The sequence below is a fragment of the Aythya marila genome (assembly GCF_965140915.1).
Source record: "Aythya marila genome assembly, chromosome: 3".
In the NCBI taxonomy this organism is placed as follows: domain Eukaryota; kingdom Metazoa; phylum Chordata; class Aves; order Anseriformes; family Anatidae; genus Aythya; species Aythya marila.
In genome coordinates this window covers 116112796-116130032 of record NC_139044.1, presented here as the reverse complement: position 1 = coordinate 116130032, position 17237 = coordinate 116112796, and the positions used below count along the sequence as shown (strand labels likewise).

The 17237-nt window shown below is 52.2% G+C and overlaps 1 protein-coding gene across 1 annotated transcript; it reads left to right on the top strand.

Moving 5' to 3' along the window:
• The first annotated feature begins 5439 nt into the window (after positions 1-5439).
• MCM3 (minichromosome maintenance complex component 3) lies at positions 5440-14923 on the top strand. Its single transcript, XM_082758455.1, has 17 exons — positions 5440-5668; positions 5861-5973; positions 6497-6705; positions 7037-7167; positions 7762-8000; positions 8376-8484; positions 9087-9240; positions 9321-9452; positions 10167-10375; positions 10773-10947; positions 11462-11588; positions 11884-12034; positions 12229-12369; positions 12755-12858; positions 13112-13194; positions 13364-13439; positions 14242-14923. The coding sequence occupies exons 1-17, from the start codon at positions 5588-5590 to the stop codon at positions 14438-14440; spliced, it is 2433 nt and encodes an 810-aa protein (XP_082614581.1). The 5' UTR covers positions 5440-5587; the 3' UTR covers positions 14441-14923.
• The last annotated feature ends 2314 nt before the right edge of the window (positions 14924-17237 follow it).

Here is a 17237-nt window from a genome sequence, read left to right as displayed (position 1 = left end):
CTGACCCCTGAGGAACACCTCACACAAGCCCAGGTAGACGGTGGTCAGGACCAAGCAGGGCAGGGTAAAGGGGACAGCATACAGGACATCCCTGCTGCAATGCCCGCATTGAGACCCTGCCAGGTTTCTGCTCCAACAACAGACTTCTCCCCCATTTATCTTCCAGGCTTGGCAGGTGCTTGCAGCGAGACCTTTCAGGGCATTTCGTTTGCTCGCCCTGTGTGACCTGCTCCCAGGCGGCAGGGACCTGCCCAGGGGTGCTGCTCGGCGCTCCCCCTGCTTTTGGTATTTCACACCCTGCAGTGAATCACCTGGTTCACTCTGAGGCGAAGCCCAGGTGTGGCTGTGTTTGCCCAGCAGGCTGTTCCCAGCAGGTTTAGGCTGAGCTGTGCCAGCCTGCGCTCTCCCAGCCCTTGGCACTCATCTGATACGAGCCAAGCAGGCTTGGTGCCCTCAATCAGCCCCCGTACACCTCCGTTCCCTGCCCAAACATACATACACCCTCCCTGCTGTGCAATACAAACCTAATTTTTTTCAGGGTGCAAAGTGGTCGTGCCATTATTTTGGCTGCTGTGAATTATCACCACAAAGCTAGGACCTGATGGCACAGCAGGAATGCCCCAGAGGACGTAGAACTGCACCAGCTGTCTCTCCAGGGTGTAAACCGTGAGTAAAATAAGTGTGAACCCCTCCTCTTATATTTTAGGGAGGGCTTTTCACCAAAATGTATCCAAACACCTTGTGTCCCCACTGTGCTGATTAGGGAGATCACAGCAACTTTGCACTGGAGACAACTGAGATCTTCACCCCAAAAGGGATGCAGAAAGCAGAAGGAGCCACCTTTTCCCTGTATGAGGTTGTAATAAATAATATCAAGGTGCAGAATCATAACTGGGTAAAAGAGACTTCTACATGCCAAGCTTTGCTTTGTCAAACTCATTTCCTTTGCACAGAAATTTTGCTCGTCATGTGGCAGGATTTAGGCAAGTTGGATATTATTAAAGATGGCAAAAAATGACAATTTTGGAAAGGATATAAACCTTGACTCAAAAAATCTCCAGCTTATGGGTCTTAGGAAGGAAATTTCTTTGTATATGGAGGAATCCATAACTTACAGAGGGATTTTCATTTTCTTTTTATTTCTTGTTCCTCTGTAAGAACACGTGCAAGTCTCAGGGTGCTGGGCTACGTGAATCCTTTGCAATAGTTTTGAATCCTGTTTCTATGCTTTCTGCAACTAATAATTCAGAAAAACAGCCCTAAAAGCCCCGGGTTACCCAACCCAGCCCACGCAGTCAGAGGGAAGCACTGAGTACGGCTCAGTGGGGCTGAGCACAAGTTGTGACAGTCAGATGAGGATTGCTAATGGGGTCTAACCCCATTGCCACATGTGCTGCTGCAGCTCCCTGTCTCCCAGAACCGGGCATCACTTGGAGAAGCGACCACTGGATCCTGCCTCGTGGCCAGAAGCAGGTCCTGAGATCACCAGCAATCGACGGGAGCATCCCTGCTTCGTGGTTTGCATACAGATCGGTGAATCCTGGGCTTGGGGAGGGGAGGAAAGAAAATGAGGAATAAAAAGAGCCAGCTGTCACTGTCTGTAGGAACAGTCAGAACTCATGACAGCAGATGAGCAGCCAGAAATAGCAAGGCACAACCTCCGGGGACCTATATTTGGGCCACCCGGACTTCCCTGGAAACACGGCGGGGTTGCCACATTCTGCAGACGTGCTCCTGGCTGGTGCTTCAGCCTCTCCTCGGGCTTTGTTTCCCCGGGGAATCATTTTCCATCATGGCCTGTGGGTAGCTTTTTAAAAATATATATATTTATTTATGATTAATTTGTATTTAATTGCCCTTTTTTCCTCCAGCACGACAGGAGGGAGCGATTCACCCACGGGATCCGGGAGGCGCTGAGCATCAGATGCAGGACCACAAGGTTTTACAGGCTGTGCTAACGCCGTGCTAGCTGCTCCCAGCAGGGAAAGCAGAGCCGGGCACACCAGGCTTCCTGCTCCTGGAAGCAAGGAGGTGGCCACGATGCGTGCCAGTATGCTGAAGGTCAGAGCCTTAGCTTTTTACCTACTTGCTGTGCTCTCCTGGGGAGATACGAGCAGTTCCCGGTGTGTTGAAGTACAGATATCCCGTCCAGCTACACTGATAGTTGTCTTCAGTGTTTTTCTGCCCAGACGTCAGGAAAAAAAAAGAGTGAGATCAGTTTAAAGATTTACCAGAGCGCGTGGGAATAGCAAATACTTCAAGAAAGTGATGTTGGAAATGCCTCAGACGGTGCAGATGCGAGCGGGTGAAATTCCTCAACCTAAAAAAGGTCAGATCAGAGGATTAAGAAGGGTTCCGCCAGCACCGAATTACATCTTCCACATTCGGTCCTGCAGGGGAAAGAGTCACCATGGCTCTCCTCTTGCAAGGGCAAATTCCCTGATTTGGGTTCAGCTGCTGCAAGTGCAGCTGGAGGGCAGCCAGAGCGGACGAACCCCTTACATCCCCTGCAAAACTTAAAATTTACACCGACAAAACCACATCACGGGTAGTTTTAATTTTCCCATATTGTTACAATTACAAAAAGCATTTTTTTCCCCATTTATTCCACGTCATTACACTTGTGCTTTATTACAAATATATTTAAAAGCTCCACGGCAAAGCGTTGCCTGACGATGAGGTGACACTGCTGGATTTGGGGTGCTGACTCCTCGTTTTTGGAGCTGTGAATGAACCACAAGCCTCTCCCCAAAACAGGCGAGATAAGGTTGCTCAGCATGAGGGAAAGCTAATAGATGGCAACTTGAAAAGTGACTTCTGCTGTGGAAACTGATTTTTAGTTAAACCAAGGGGAAAAAAAACTGGGAGGGACCACAGGGATCCCATAAAGGGATCTCAGAAACCTTGTGCACGTGCAGATAGAGATGTAAGGAAAATGCACGCTGTAAACAGGTGCAGTTGAGGTATTCTGCTCAGCACCCCTTGGGTGCAACTCATCCCTGGACATTATTCCTATGATCACCTGTCATTCTTCCGGGCTTTCATTCATTTCTCTGCAAGCTCTGCAGCCCAGGATCTCCATGCATTTAGGTGCCTAATTCCATTATTATATATATATTTTTTTTTAGTGGGTTCAAGGAGCCCGAATATCTCTGTGATTCTGCTTGGTCTGCTCAGAACCAGCTGAAATGTGGCACGACATCGGGGCGCTGATTCCCTGGAGATGTGGGACGGAACCCAAACGAGCCCTGAAAGGCAGAGATCTGCACAAGCCCCAGAAACGAGCACTCAAATTTTGTTATTTTAATTCCTCCCCCCCGAATGCTTATTTTTTAATATTTTTTATCATAAACCTGGAACTTCTTGGTAAGCACAGGTACAGTTAAATCAAAATTGTGAGGTCCTGCTTGGCTCCTGGCTGACACAGGCTTAAAACACGGGATCCCTCCCCACCCACCGTGTTTCTGTGGCCGTGCCCAGGTCCCAACCCGCCTGCGGCCACCTCCACCTCTCCGTCCCATTGTCTTCGCCCTGTCGCAATTAATTATTCACACAAGAGCCACGCACCGCAGCAGTTGCTATAGGGCACGGTCATGAATAACAACGGGCAGCTATTTTTAGCCCTAATTCTCATTACCTTGCGGCCAGGAGCGAGGGTTCCTGGCAGCTCCTCTCTGCTCTTTCCCTTCACGCTCGGCATCTTCAGGCTGGGACCTGTTTGGAGAGCAAGGAACCAAAATATGGGTGAGATTTATTTGTGATGTAGATCTGTGGGTGTGAATCCGACCCTGGTTGCTCTGGCTTTGAACGTGCTGGCTGGCAGCTGAACTCATCGGGTGTTTTGTGGCCAGATGGGCACGAGGAACTGCCCTCTAAGCAAGGTTTCTGCCCCTCCATCCAGCTCTTACCTGCAGCAAAGCCAGCAGGCTGCCCCCATCGCTGGATTTAATGCATCATCTGTTGCAGAGAGAGAGAGAAAACATCTCAGAGCTGCAATTTAATGCCGGGTTCTGACATCTGTAGGATACATTATGCTTCCTTTTGGGAATTACACCCGGACTGATTCCTCCCCAGTTTATGTACTTTGACTTTTCTTGCTAACACAGGGGCACACCGAGGGCTTTTTCTGGTTGCTGTCACTTCTCTCCTGCTGCCCTGTCTCAAGTCACCTGCAACGCAAAGGAGAAATCTCCAGAAAATCACGGGAAGGGCTGGCTTTGAGGAGAGGCAGCAGGGAGGCTGCTCCTGCTGCGGAGAGCGGCTCTGGAGCTAGAGCAGCAAGAGGGAGAGGAGAAAAATAGAGAGAAAACAGCAACAGAGCATGAGATCCTTCATTCCTGCCACCCTGCCAAATGCAATAACACTCCATCAAGTTGCTCCAGAGGAGGGCCCAACACCGTGCGAAGGAAAATCTGAGCTTCCACTCTGATGCAAAACATGAAAAAAAAGAACAAACAATAACTTGCAGAAGTGGGACACATCTCCAGGAGGACTTGTGCAACGCATGTCCTAAACTAGCGACGTTGGTTAATAATAATATTCCCTGTCATTTTAGAGGGATCGGGTGCAGATAAGTGAAAGGAAAAGGAGAAATGGGGCAGGAACTGCTTCCAGCATCTCCTGCAGGTCACAGAGTTGCAGAGAACGCCTCTGTCCCAGGTCAGTATTTATCAGCAGACCCCAAAAAGTTGGTTCTGGCTCAAACACCAGCTGAGGACGCAGCCTGGGTGGGGTGCCTGCTGTGACATGCTGACTTTTCCCAGCTTTTTCCTTTTTTTCGTATTTTTTGATCACAGTTTGGATTAAATATTCTTAGGGGGTTATATTATAATATATCTTAGGGGGTAATAGATATCAGGTATGTAATATGTTCCTTTTGAAGGGGTGTTAGTGGGTTCCTGTGCACAGAGGGGTCTTTGTGTTGACCCCTGGCTCCAACACCTTCAAAAAAAAAAAAACAAAACAAAAAAAAAAAACAGTCAGCCCAGGAAAATGTAATCTACAACTAAAATCAGGGGAAAGAAACACCCAGCCTGCACCTCTTGGGGCGAAAACACCCGGAAATGGGGCTTTCCGGAGAAACACACACAAAAAAAAAAAAAAGATAAAAAAAGAAGAAATTGTTATTTTTCCCCAAAAATATCAATTTGTGTGGGACGAGACCCCAGGGCCGGATCCTGGATCCCTGATCCCAAATCCCTGATCCCAAATCCCTGATCCCAAATCCCCGATCCCGGATCCCCGATCCCCGCCCCCAGCCGCCCCAGCCCCCGCCGGCAGCCCAAAGCGCGCCCCCGCCCGCCCCCTGCTCGCCGCTGATTGGCTGGCGCTTTGGCGCGTCAAACTCCCGCGCCCTCCCTCTGCGCTCCCATTGGCTGGCGCCCGGCGGCTGGCGGGAAACTTCCCGGGTTTGGCGCCAAGCGGGGAGCGCGGCGGCTGCGCTGCGCTCTGGGGCCTGTACCGGGTCCTAGCCGGTGCCTTTCGCTTTTTACCGATTTCCCCCCATTTTTACCGGTTCCTCCGGCTTCTTCTTCACCTTGCGATACCGGAGGCGGCGGCCTCCAGCAACAGCAGCAGCAGCAGCAGCATGGCGGCGCCGGCGGGAGGGCTGGAGGATGCGGAGCTGCGGGAGGCGCAGCGCGATTACCTCGATTTTTTGGATGATGAGGTGAGGAGGGGTGTGCTGTGGGATGGGGGGGATGGAGTGTTGCATCCCTTCCTCCCGGCGGTGAGGATTACCCCCTTCCCCACCTTCCCCTCCCCTCCACCCCTCCCAGCATCTTCTGTTCAGCACAACTGATGCAAACCTGTATTTTTTGGGGTTTTGGTGTTTTTTTTTTTTTTTTTTTTCCTCCCGCAGGAAGATCAAGGGGTTTATCACAGCAAGGTGCGCGACATGATCAGTGAGAACCAGTACCGCCTCCTGGTCAGCATCAACGACTTGCGGCGGAAGAACGAGAAGAGAGCCAGCCGGTGCGTGGGGCCGGGCACCCCGTGGCTTTGCGGGTCCCTGGGGTTTGGCCAAGAAGGGCCAGACCCTGTCCTGTGCTCCACAGGGATTTAGGGGCCTCTGGAAAAGTGGAAGGGCCTTCTCCTTCCCCGTCACATCCATCCCTTCCGAGCTCGCCGCTCATTCATTTGGCAGAAAGACTTTGTAGCAAGCAGCAGTTGCTTGCGTGATGCAAATCATCCCGTTTCTACAATTTTGGGGCATTCTTGAGTGAGCTTGTGGGTCTGTTTAAGTACACGTGAAGTCTTTCAGATATGACTGATTCTTTTTCAGAAGTCTTTCAGATAGGATTGATTATTTTTCAGCTCCTGGCTGGTGGTAGCTAGGAGCTTAGGTTGTTTTTGCCTCACATTTTCAGTAAATGTTGAGTGCGTGGAGGCACCTGGAAGAGCTTTGAGTGCTTTTCCAGAGCTGCACGTGGAGGAGGGCTAGAAGGGGGCTGCCAGCATACCTACAGCTCCTGGTCATCCTCTCCCTCTGTTGCAGACTTTTGAACAACGCCTTCGAGGAGCTCGTCGCCTTCCAGCGTGCTCTGAAGGATTTCGTAGCCTCCGTCGACGCCACCTATGCCAAGCAGTACGAGGACTTCTACATCGGGCTGGAGGGCAGCTTTGGCTCCAAGCACGTCTCGCCGCGGACGCTGACCGCCTGCTTCCTGAGCTGCATCGTGTGCGTGGAGGGCATCGTGACAAAATGTGAGCCCGGGGACGTGTCTGGGTGCAGGTGGTGTAGCTGTGCGGGCTGAGGAGGTCGAGGTGTTTGCTGTGGAGGGGCTTGGAGGGCTTCTACCACCAGGTTTGGAGGGGTTGTCCACAGGGAGTCCACCATGTGTGAGGGGGACAGGGGACTTGGAGAAGATCTGGATGTTGGGGTGGTCTTTGTGGTATGAACTCAGCAAATCCTGGCACAAACCAGACCCTGGGTGCCAGAGGTCGTGTCCCAAGTGGTGGCAACCCCGTTGGGCACTGCCTGCTGACAGCCAGGTGGGATTTTCCTGCCCCTAACCTTTCTTCCTTCCCAACCCAGGCTCTCTGGTTCGTCCCAAGGTCGTCCGCAGCGTCCACTACTGCCCCGCGACCAAGAAGACCATCGAGCGCCGCTACACAGACCTGACGTCCCTGGATGCTTTCCCATCCAGCTCTGTCTACCCTACAAAGGTGAGGTGGCCTCGTGGGAAGTGTCAGCAGGTTCCTCTGGGGAGAACATACCAGCTCTGAGCCGAGGGTCTCAGATACCTTTGGGCTTCTTCATCTAATGTGGCCATGGAGGGCACACCACATGTGAAGTGTGATGGTCTGAGGAAACTCCTAGGAATGGATAACAAAGGTTTTTGTTGGTCACCAGACTCACTAGCAAATGCCAATTATGATCTTAGTTCTGCTGTAGGATGCTCAGCTGGCTTCTTGGTGGGATGTCAGCCAGTTTTGTGTCTTCTGGGACCCGTGAGCATGTCAGTGCTGCCCTGGAGAGGGTACACAGACCCTCGGGCAAAAAGGGAATGAAGGAGGGAAAAGGATGACCTGAGCATTGTCCACATTGCCCACACCTTCTGCATGGATGATGTGTTACCACCACCTGTGCTAGGGACAGGGTTTGGAGGGACTTAATGGACCAGCAGTGTTAAATATGGGGAGCTGGTGACCCCCAGGCTCTGGCAACAACTTGCAGTAGTCTTCTGTGTGCTGGGTGATGCAGTCCCTTTTCCCTGTGCTCCCAAAAAAAGTTGCTAATCCTTTTACTTCCTCCTTTAGGATGAAGAGAACAACCCCCTGGAGACAGAGTTTGGCCTCTCGGTCTACAAGGACCACCAGACCATCACCATCCAGGAGATGCCTGAGAAGGCCCCGGCAGGGCAGCTCCCGCGCTCGGTGGACGTCATTCTGGACGACGACCTGGTGGACAAGGTGAAGCCCGGGGACCGCATCCAGGTGGTGGGGACGTACCGCTGCCTGCCAGGAAAGAAAGGTGGTTACACCTCGGGGACCTTCAGGTGAGCATCCCATTTTTAGTAGGGTCACATCGCTGGAGGAGGAGGTTTAGGGCAGGCAGGTGGCCACCAGAGAGCTGGGTTAAATCACTTGAGTTGAGAGTTGGCTTAAATCACTTGGAAATGGTTTGCTCCTTGGGATCAGTGTTGAGTTGTGAGCTCCAGATGCCCATAGGGTGGGCTGGGAGCTCTTAAAGATGCTGCATGGATGGAGCAGTGCAGGCAGACAGAGGGATTACAGCTCTCGGAGCTTCCCATCCCTCTCTAGGACTTCCTAGAGCCAAAGATGATCCCATGGAAGCTTCTGCTGTGTTGTTGCTGTGGCATGGGCTCGGTGAGGTTTGCAGGTGTGTGACCAGGGCTGTGTCACGTTCCCAGGACTATCCTCATTGCCTGCCACGTGAAGCAGATGAGCAAAGACGCTCGGCCTCTCTACTCTGCTACTGATGTGGCCAAGATCAAGAGGTTCAGCAAGAGTCGATCCAAGGTATTGATTTGTCTGCCTTCTACGATTTTCCACTTGCTTTCTTTGCGTTTCTGCCTAGATTTTTGCCAATTCCTGTTAGATTTTTATTGTTGCTGCTTCTGTAGCAAAGCTTGCTGGCAGCTCTGCTGTGCATAGCTGTCGAGATAGAGATCTGTCTGTGCCCTAACTCTGCTAGCTGATTGCCAGAAAAGTTCCTCTGTAGAAGAATTCCATCTTCCCTCCTCAAACCCAAGAACAGAATGAGGTGACAGCGTGGATCTCTGAAAGGGAACACAGCAAAATTCCACTCCTTGGGCTAGGGAGGGAATGGGGGCAGCCCCAGCCTGGTCCTCTGTTCACCTCTTTGCTTTATAGTGTGGAAAGGATAAAACCTTATTCTCATGGGGTTTGCTGCTTCTAGTGCTTGCTGGATGGTCTAGGACTTCAAAACCACATTGATAAAGATTACTTAACAGAATAATGTTGGAGTATTTTTCTAGTGTGGCTGTGCGATAGGAATAATCTCATTTTTTTGTGCTGAAATGCACTTGTGAAGAATTGCTCCTTGTTCTTAACTTGCTACAATGTGTCTTACGGGCTGTGCCTTGCCTCTTCTGCCCTAGGATATCTTTGACCAGCTGGCGAGGTCGCTGGCGCCCAGCATCCATGGGCATGAGTTCATCAAGAAGGCCATCCTCTGCATGCTGCTGGGAGGGGTGGAGAAAATCCTGGAGAACGGGAGCCGCATCCGAGGAGACATCAACATCTTGCTGATAGGTCTGGCTGGGCAGAGGAGAGGCTGAAGCAGGTTTCGTGGGATGGAGGTGGTGGTTGCTGATAGATCTTCCCCTTTTCAGGAGACCCTTCTGTCGCCAAGTCCCAGCTGCTGCGCTACGTGCTGTGTACCGCCCCCCGTGCCATTGCCACCACCGGCAGGGGCTCCTCCGGCGTCGGCCTGACTGCTGCCATCACCACTGACCAAGAAACTGGTAAGGAACGGGCTGGTTCCCAGTGGGAACTGGTGGAGGGATGCTGGTTAATACCTGGGAGGGATTCTATGAGGTCCAGGCCTGCTGTTTCACAGAATCATCTAGGTTGGAAGAGACCTCCAAGATCACCGAGTCCAACCTCTGACCTAACACCAACAAGTCCTCTACTAAACCATATCACTGAGCTCTACATCTAAACGTCTTTTAAAGACTTCCAGGGATGGTGACTCCACCACTTCCCTGGGCAGCCCATTCCAATGCCTCACAACCCTTTCAGTGAAGAAGTTCTTCCTAACATCCAACCTAAAACTCCCCTGGCGCAACTTAAGCCCATTCCCCCTCGTCCTGTCAGCAGGCATGTGGGAGAACAGACCAACCCCCACCTCTCTACAGCCTCCTTTAAGGTACCTGTAGAGAGCAATAAGGTCACCCCTGAGCCTCCTTTTCTCCAGGCTGAACAAGCCCAGCTCCCTCACCCGCTCCTCCTAAGACTTGTCCTCTCTGTGGTGGCATTTGCAGGACCTGCTTTGTCCAGATGATTGAGGGCAATGCTAACGGTGTTTTAGGGGTGTCTTCCCCACCTCTGGTGGGTGGTGGTCTCCTGTTCTACCAGGCGTACCCCCTGTGGGGGCTGGCTTGGGGCTCGCCTTCTTCCTTGGGGGCTTCCTTCTCATCCGCCGTGTCCTGACCCCTTTTTTTCTCCCTCACCCCAAGGCGAGCGGCGCCTGGAAGCGGGGGCCATGGTGCTGGCAGACCGGGGCGTGGTGTGCATCGACGAGTTCGACAAGATGTCCGACATCGACCGCACGGCCATACACGAGGTGATGGAGCAGGGCCGCGTCACCATCGCCAAGGCCGGCATGCATGCTCGCCTCAACTCCCGCTGCAGCGTCCTGGCGGCCGCCAACCCCGTCTACGGCCGGGTGAGTGCTGGGGAAGGCTGCTGGGGGCTGTTTTTGTGGTGGAGGCAGCTGGCGAAACCTCAAAGGTCTCCCAGAAATGGAGATGTGGTTGGGAGTGGGACTGGGGTGCTTGGGGCTGAGAATTTGTTTGCTTGGATCTCCTGGGGGGTTGTGGGGTTTTTCGGCCCAGCTCGGGTGCCTGGGTGTCTTGTGTCACCTCCAGGCTTGGTGTTTGACCTAGGATCACAAAAAAATAGGAGATTTCCTTGCAAGGGAGAGCTATAGCCATCTCTGTGGATGAAAAAGCAGCCTTAGTGCTGCAGCAAGCTGGGGTTAGCGTGGTGTCTTCAGTGTTCAGCTGTCTGGGTTGTGAGAGTCTCACAACCTTATTTCATCTTCTCATTTCAACCTCCTGCAGTACGACCAGTACAAGACGCCCATGGAGAACATCGGCCTGCAGGACTCCTTGCTCTCCCGCTTCGACCTGCTCTTCATCGTGCTGGACCAGATGGACCCCGAGCAGGACAGGGAGATCTCGGACCACGTCCTGCGGATGCACCGCTACCGCAACCCCAACGAGCAGGACGGGGACGGTGAGTTTCTCCTGCCATGTGTGAGCCCAGAAGTTATGGGATTTCTCTGCCTGTGGTTGCTTTTCTTTTGCCTGGGGCAAGAAGAGACCGAACCCTTGTCCTCAATGGGATCTTGGTCATTTCTTTGCTGTGACCTTGAGGAAAAGAGCATCCATCCCTCCTCTAGCTGGTGCCCATCTTTGTCTTGGATGGTGTGGCTCAGGGGATGGGGGAGGAGGTAGTTGGGCTCCTTGTGTTGAGGCACAACCCAAGCTTCTCTGGGTGGGAGCACCAGGAGAAGAGCTGCTGGGTTGAGTTTGTCTTGAGATGGAGAGCAGAAGAGCAGCACCGTGTTGCTCTAAGTCCTTGGTGAACTTTTCTGCACCAGACTTGTGACTGTCCTCTCTTCCCTGTCACCTGTTGGGAGCTCTTTGGGTTCAGTGTCTGGTTTTGCTGAGTGCTGCTAGTTACTAGTTAGGTGGCTTCTGGCTGCGGGAAGCTAAAACTCTGTTTTTGGGAACCTTCCCCTCTCCAGCCATGCCCCTGGGCAGTGCCGTGGAGATCCTGGCTACGGACGACCCTGACTTTGCACAAGAGGAGGAGCAGGAGCTCCAAGTGTACGAGAAGCACGATGACCTCCTGCATGGCCCCAATCGCCGCAAGTGAGTCCCTGTCCCGTGCACCCGTAGCTCTCTGGGGGTGACAAGTCAATGCCAAAACGTTATGGGTTTGGCTGGAGCACCCAGCTGGTGGCTTACCCCTGGGGACAGGGGTGCTGGAGGTGGTCAGAATGATGGTGAGACAGGTGATGGGGAACATCTGGAGCTGAATTTTCCACGTGCCTGGATGCCCACGAAGGGCAGTGCCCTCCTTGGGTGCAGCCTTGCTTCTGCACGCACCCTTTGCTCATCCTCTCTGCTCTCCTGAAGGACACGGGTGTGTGTTTGTGTCCCACAGGGAGAAGATCGTCAGCATGGAGTTCATGAGGAAGTACATCCACGTAGCCAAGATGATCAAGCCCGTTTTGACCCAGGAGTCTGCGAACTACATAGCGGAGGAGTACTCCCGCCTGCGCAGCCAGAACCAGATGAGCTCGGACATCGCCAGGGTGAGCTCCCTCTACTCGTGCCAGGAGCAGGGAAACCTCTCCCCTTACGGGTCTTTTCCACCTCGGATCACAGAAGTGGAAGAGACTGGTGAAGGTCGTCTGGATGCGGCCCTTTTGGGGTTGTAAAAGGGGTGAACCAGATGCTATGTTAGGGGGTCACAGCTTCATGGGTTCTGCCTCTTTTTTCACCCCAGACCTCCCCGGTCACAGCCCGTACCTTGGAGACCCTGATCCGCCTCTCCACGGCCCACGCCAAGGCCAGGATGAACAAGACGGTCGACCTGCAGGACGCGGAGGCGGCTCTGGAGCTGGTGCAGTTTGCCTACTTCAAAAAGGTGGGGGAAGGCGTCCCTCAGTGGCTGTGGGGTCCCGCAGGGGTCATTAAAAGGGGCAGATTTGGGTGGTCAGCGAGTGCAGGCTGAGCACGCGGGGCTGGTGTCCATCTGCCTGGTTGGGAAGGATGCATCTTGGCACGTGCTGCTAAGAGACCCCAAAAATACCCGCAGAAGGCTTTGGGAATGCGGAATAAGGCGTTGGGGGAGGTTGGTGAGCCCCAAAACTCACGGCAGGTCTGCGTGGATGGATGAAGCTCGGGAGGGTCTTGTAGGGGGCAGGTTTGCATTGGGAGCAAACGGGGTGGAGCTCTTGGAGGGAAGAGAGATGGGGGGGATCCTGCTCACCTTGCAAGGGGGCTGAGAACTGCCTGCCACCCTTGTGCAGGTGCTGGAGAAGGAGAAGAAGCGCAAAAAACAGGTGGAGGATGACTCGGAGACCGAGAAGGAGGACGAGGAGACACAGCCCAAGGAGGAGGGCAGGAAGCAAAGGTAGTTACGGCAGGCCTTGGGGAAATACTCCCCGTTTCGTTAAACCCAGCAGATCATTTGGCCCAAACTTGTAATAGGGGAGCCACTGGTGACAGCCCTAAAACTCAACTTTTGTGGCTAGGGGGTGGTGGATGAGCCTTGGGCTTACCCGCAGGCCACAACTACCCCGTGTGGTCCTGAAAGAGCTCTGAGGGGGTCTCCTGAGGTGTGTGCTTGGGCTGGATCAGGGGTGACCTCCTCTTCCCTCACCCAGGAGGAAGAAGGCACGCACGGAGGGCCAGGAGGAGTCCTATGACCCCTATGACTTCAGCGACGCCGAGCAGGAGATGCCGGAGGGTGAGTCGGTGGGGTTTTGTTGGTGTGTGGTATCTCCTGGGAGTTTGGGTTCACCCACCCCATCCAGAGAGGCCGAGCACAGCCTGGTTTGGTTGCTGCAGCTCGTGCTTTGGCTCTCTGGCTCTTTGGGCGCCAGGCAGGCTGAAGGTAACTCCTCTTCCTCCTCCAGTCCAGGCACATACACCCAAGACACCCGAAGCCTCGGCCTCTGGCGATGCAAAGAAGCCGGAGCTGGCTGATCCGAGGTGAGTGGGGGCTGGAGAAGCAGCAGGAGGAGGTGCTTGTCCTGCCTGAGTCGTGGAAAGATGATCTGGTTGGGCCTTTCCTGCTTTGATACCTGCTTTGATAAGGTGTAGGTTGTTTTTTTTTCCTGCAGAAAGCGCTGAGTGTGTTGTAGGGTTGCATGGTGGCATCTTCCCAGCTGTGTGAGCCAAGCAGAGGCAGCCTGAGTTAGATTTGGAGAGGGGATTTCTGTTCAGTCCCTCCTGAGGTGCTGGTAATTGCAGCTCTCAATATTTGGGGCTGTTGCCTTTTGTCTGGGATGCGAGCAGAGTCAGTTCCCTTCTTCCCTGCAGTCACGAGGCTGCTGCTTAGGCTATGATGCTGCTTAGACCTCAGCTGTTGGGTCCAATCTCTTGTCCAAAACGTTGGTTTCTATCCTGGAGAGCTGAATTTCAGCCAGGGGACATCTCAGCTGGACTAAAGGGTGCTCTGCTTAATAACACCATGCCTCAGGTGGTGACTGCAGCCAGATGCTGGAGCTGGATATGAATGAGTGGGTGCAGAGAGGGCGCAGGAGGAGGCAGGGCTGGGTCAGCCCCAGTCCTGGAGCTGGTATCCACGGGCTGGAGACGTGTGGGGTGGGTGCAGCAGCTCTGGGGGCATACCCAGGGCTCTGAAGCAGGCTTCTGGTGGGTGCTCCCAGCTCTGGTTTTGGCTTTCCTCCTGGGTCATCTTCTGGGATGGTCGAGGGCTGTGATATCCTTGGCTGGGAAGGGAGAAGAAGAGCTTGTGTTTGGTCTCTGATGGGGATTGCTTCTCACCTAGGTTGAAAGCATTCAAGGCTGCGCTCCTGGAGGTCTTCAAAGCTTCCCATGCCCAGTCCGTGGGCCTGAAGAGCGTGATGGAGTCCATCAACCGCGACAACCCCGAGCCCTTCTCGCTGCCTGAGGTGAAGCTGGCCTTGGCCCACATGCAAGATGACAACCAGATCATGGTGTCCGATGACATTATCTTCTTAATTTGAGCCTCGAGGCGGAAGAACCCGAGTTCTCATGGACTTTTAGCCTGAAGACTCTTTGTATTTACCTTCATCTCCCTCCTGAATGCTTCATCTGGCTGAGCTGAACTTTGGGGAGCTTGAGCCTGTGCACTTTAGTCGTTCCTCGCTGTGCATTGCTGGCACCAAAGAAGCCAGGAAACCTTGAAAGCTCTCTGACACGCCACCTCCGAGCTGCTGGAGTATTTGGAAAGAGATTTGGTTTTGCAAGTAGCCAAAAGGAAGAATTTATGTGCACATTACTGATGTTTTTAAAGTGTTTTTAGCTTTGGTCTTGGTTATGCAAGCTGGGGAGCTCAGGCTGATTTTACTCAAGGCCAGTTTGGTTTAGTGCAGGGCTCCCATGGGCTTTTGCCCATGTAAATCATCCTTTTTTATATTTTTACTCTACCATGGACTTCCCAGACTTGAAGGAGCCTTTTTACATCTTTTTTTTTTTCTGTTATCATTTAATTAAAAAAGATGCGTTTTCCCTCTCAGTGTAACCATGTGCAGGTTCCACAGTTTGGTGGTAATGGTTTCAGCCTTTGAATAAACAAAATGGGTTTAGGAATCCAATACAAGATAGCAGTGATGGTAAGAAGCAATGTGGAAACTCACTATTAATAGCGAAGCTTTTTTCCCCCCACTTTTTTCACGGTCAGGTCCGTTGCTGGATTTTGCAGCCCTACTGGGATTTTTAGCCCGGAGTTGATGGGAAGGACCTGGGGTGCTCCGAGCTGCTCAGCTGTGCCCCCAGTGCGCATGGATTTAGGTCTGCAGCCATTCTCTAGTCTGGGGTGGCTCTTGTATGAATGTAAAATAGGAGGAAACCTGTAGCTAAGGAAGGTCAGGGGTTTAAGAAGCACTTCTGGGGCCTGGGATCCTACGTCTTCTGTACATCCCCTGAGGCTGTGTTGCTGCAACACTTCCTGAGTCCCATGGAAGATGACCACACTGAACCATGAAAGCCTTCCCTTGCCCATGGGCAACTTGAGTGATTTTCTGGGAATGTCTAGGTGACGAATTCCTGGAGATGGGATATTCCTAGAAACCAGCATGCTTCCATGGCCAGGCCTGGCTTTCAAGAAAAGCTGAACACGTGGTCAAAACTGTCTCTGTGATCAGAGCTGTTGAAGGTTTGGGATTTTCACATTTTTAATTTTATTTTTTATTAAACTTTGTCTTGGTGAATTTGAGGTTAGGTTTTGGAGAAGGCCCTGAGCACCACAGGCTTGTTCTGGTGTCCTTGCCCTTCTCAGGGCATCTGCGTGGTTCATGTGCCTTTATTTCTGTGTCAGTGACACCATAAGTATCACCCTGAATAATAAAATGCATCCAGATACCGTTTCTCACGTGATTTGCTATAAAAAGCCTTCAGGCTGCTGCTGACTGAGCTCAGGGATGGGTTGGGACACGTCTCCCCACCACCCTGCCTCTTCAGGCACCTTGGTGGACCAGGACCTTGCAGAACTGCCTTGGGGGTGGGTGGCTGATGAATGCACCCAGACACCTTTTGCTGGAGGTAGATGTGGTTTTCTTACCAACTTGTGCATGAACAAGGATGTGCTTTCAACTGAGCACCCTCAGCAGCAGGAGACGTGCAGTCCTAGATAAAAATTCAGTAAATGGAGACAGAAATCTGCTGTTAGCCTTGCCTGGTTCCGCAGATCCAAACTATGAGCCTCAACCCCCCAGGAAATTCCAAAAGCCAGCAATTCTGTAAGATGTCTGCTCCTTCCCAGAGCTGTCTGCTCCCTCGTGCAGGATTTGGCAGGTCAGCTTTGCTGCAGTTTGAAAAAAACAGTTTAAGACCTTATTCCTAGCATGCCTCTCATTCCTTAAACGCCACTCCTGCTCTCTAGGGAATCACGCTGTTCACAAATAGCTCTGGATAAGGTCTTGATGGTTCAAGCTTTGTCACAGAATCATAGAATGGCCTGGGTTGAAAAGGACCTTTAAAGATCATCTTTATGCACCAGTAAGGGTGTAAATGCAATAAGGGGGATGTGTTATTGTCAATAAGGGAAAAAAATCTGGGGCTTTTGCAAGCCCTTACCTTGTGGGCATGGTGTGGGGGTACTGTACATGGTGTCCAGGTGCCCCAGGATCCACATGAGGATCATGGACCAGAAAGCCTGATGGCAGCAGTAAAGGAAGCTCCTGTGTACAGGCTGGAGGAAAAAAAAAAAAAACAAAAACCAACCAACCAACCAAACAACCCCCCCCCACACACACATAACTTAAAGACCAAAAATAAGGAGGAAACACCAACTGGCGGCGTATTTCCACGTGTATTTTGGGGACCAAAATCCATAACTAGCACAGAAATATGCTGGGGAAAGTGCTTTCCTTTTCCTCATTTTCTTCAAAGGGTGTCTGTTTCCACCCCTTGCAAGCATCCAGCCAGCTTTGATCTCTTTGCCAATAGTATATATATATATCTCCCAGTGCCAGAATAAAAACAGGGAAGTGAAATGTGTGGTTTTGTCCTCCCTGCAGCATGACCAAGCAAAGGGGAAGCAGTTTTTAAGTACTTTGGATGCTGTAGCAAAGAAAAAAAAATCTGCAAAGCTGGTTTTGATGCATACCATTAGGAAAAGCTTGCTGGGTACTCTGGGCAGGCTGCTAAGCCCCTGGAGCATCCTCCAAACCTAAATCTTCAAGTCCATATGACATGAACATATGAGAGAGCATATGACATATGAGAAACATATGACACTACAGACAGAGTCCCGCTTTTTTTGGACTTTAAATAATAGATGGGACATAATACAGGTCAAAA

Coding starts and splice junctions, on each gene's coding strand:
- MCM3 (XM_082758455.1), top strand. CDS start 5,588: ATGGCGGCGCCGGCGGGAGGGCTGGAGGATGCGGAGCTGCGGGAGGCG. Junction 8,001..8,375: donor TACACCTCGGGGACCTTCAG/GTGAGCATCCCA, acceptor TCACGTTCCCAG/GACTATCCTCATTGCCTGCC. Junction 13,195..13,363: donor CGAGCAGGAGATGCCGGAGG/GTGAGTCGGTGG, acceptor TTCCTCCTCCAG/TCCAGGCACATACACCCAAG.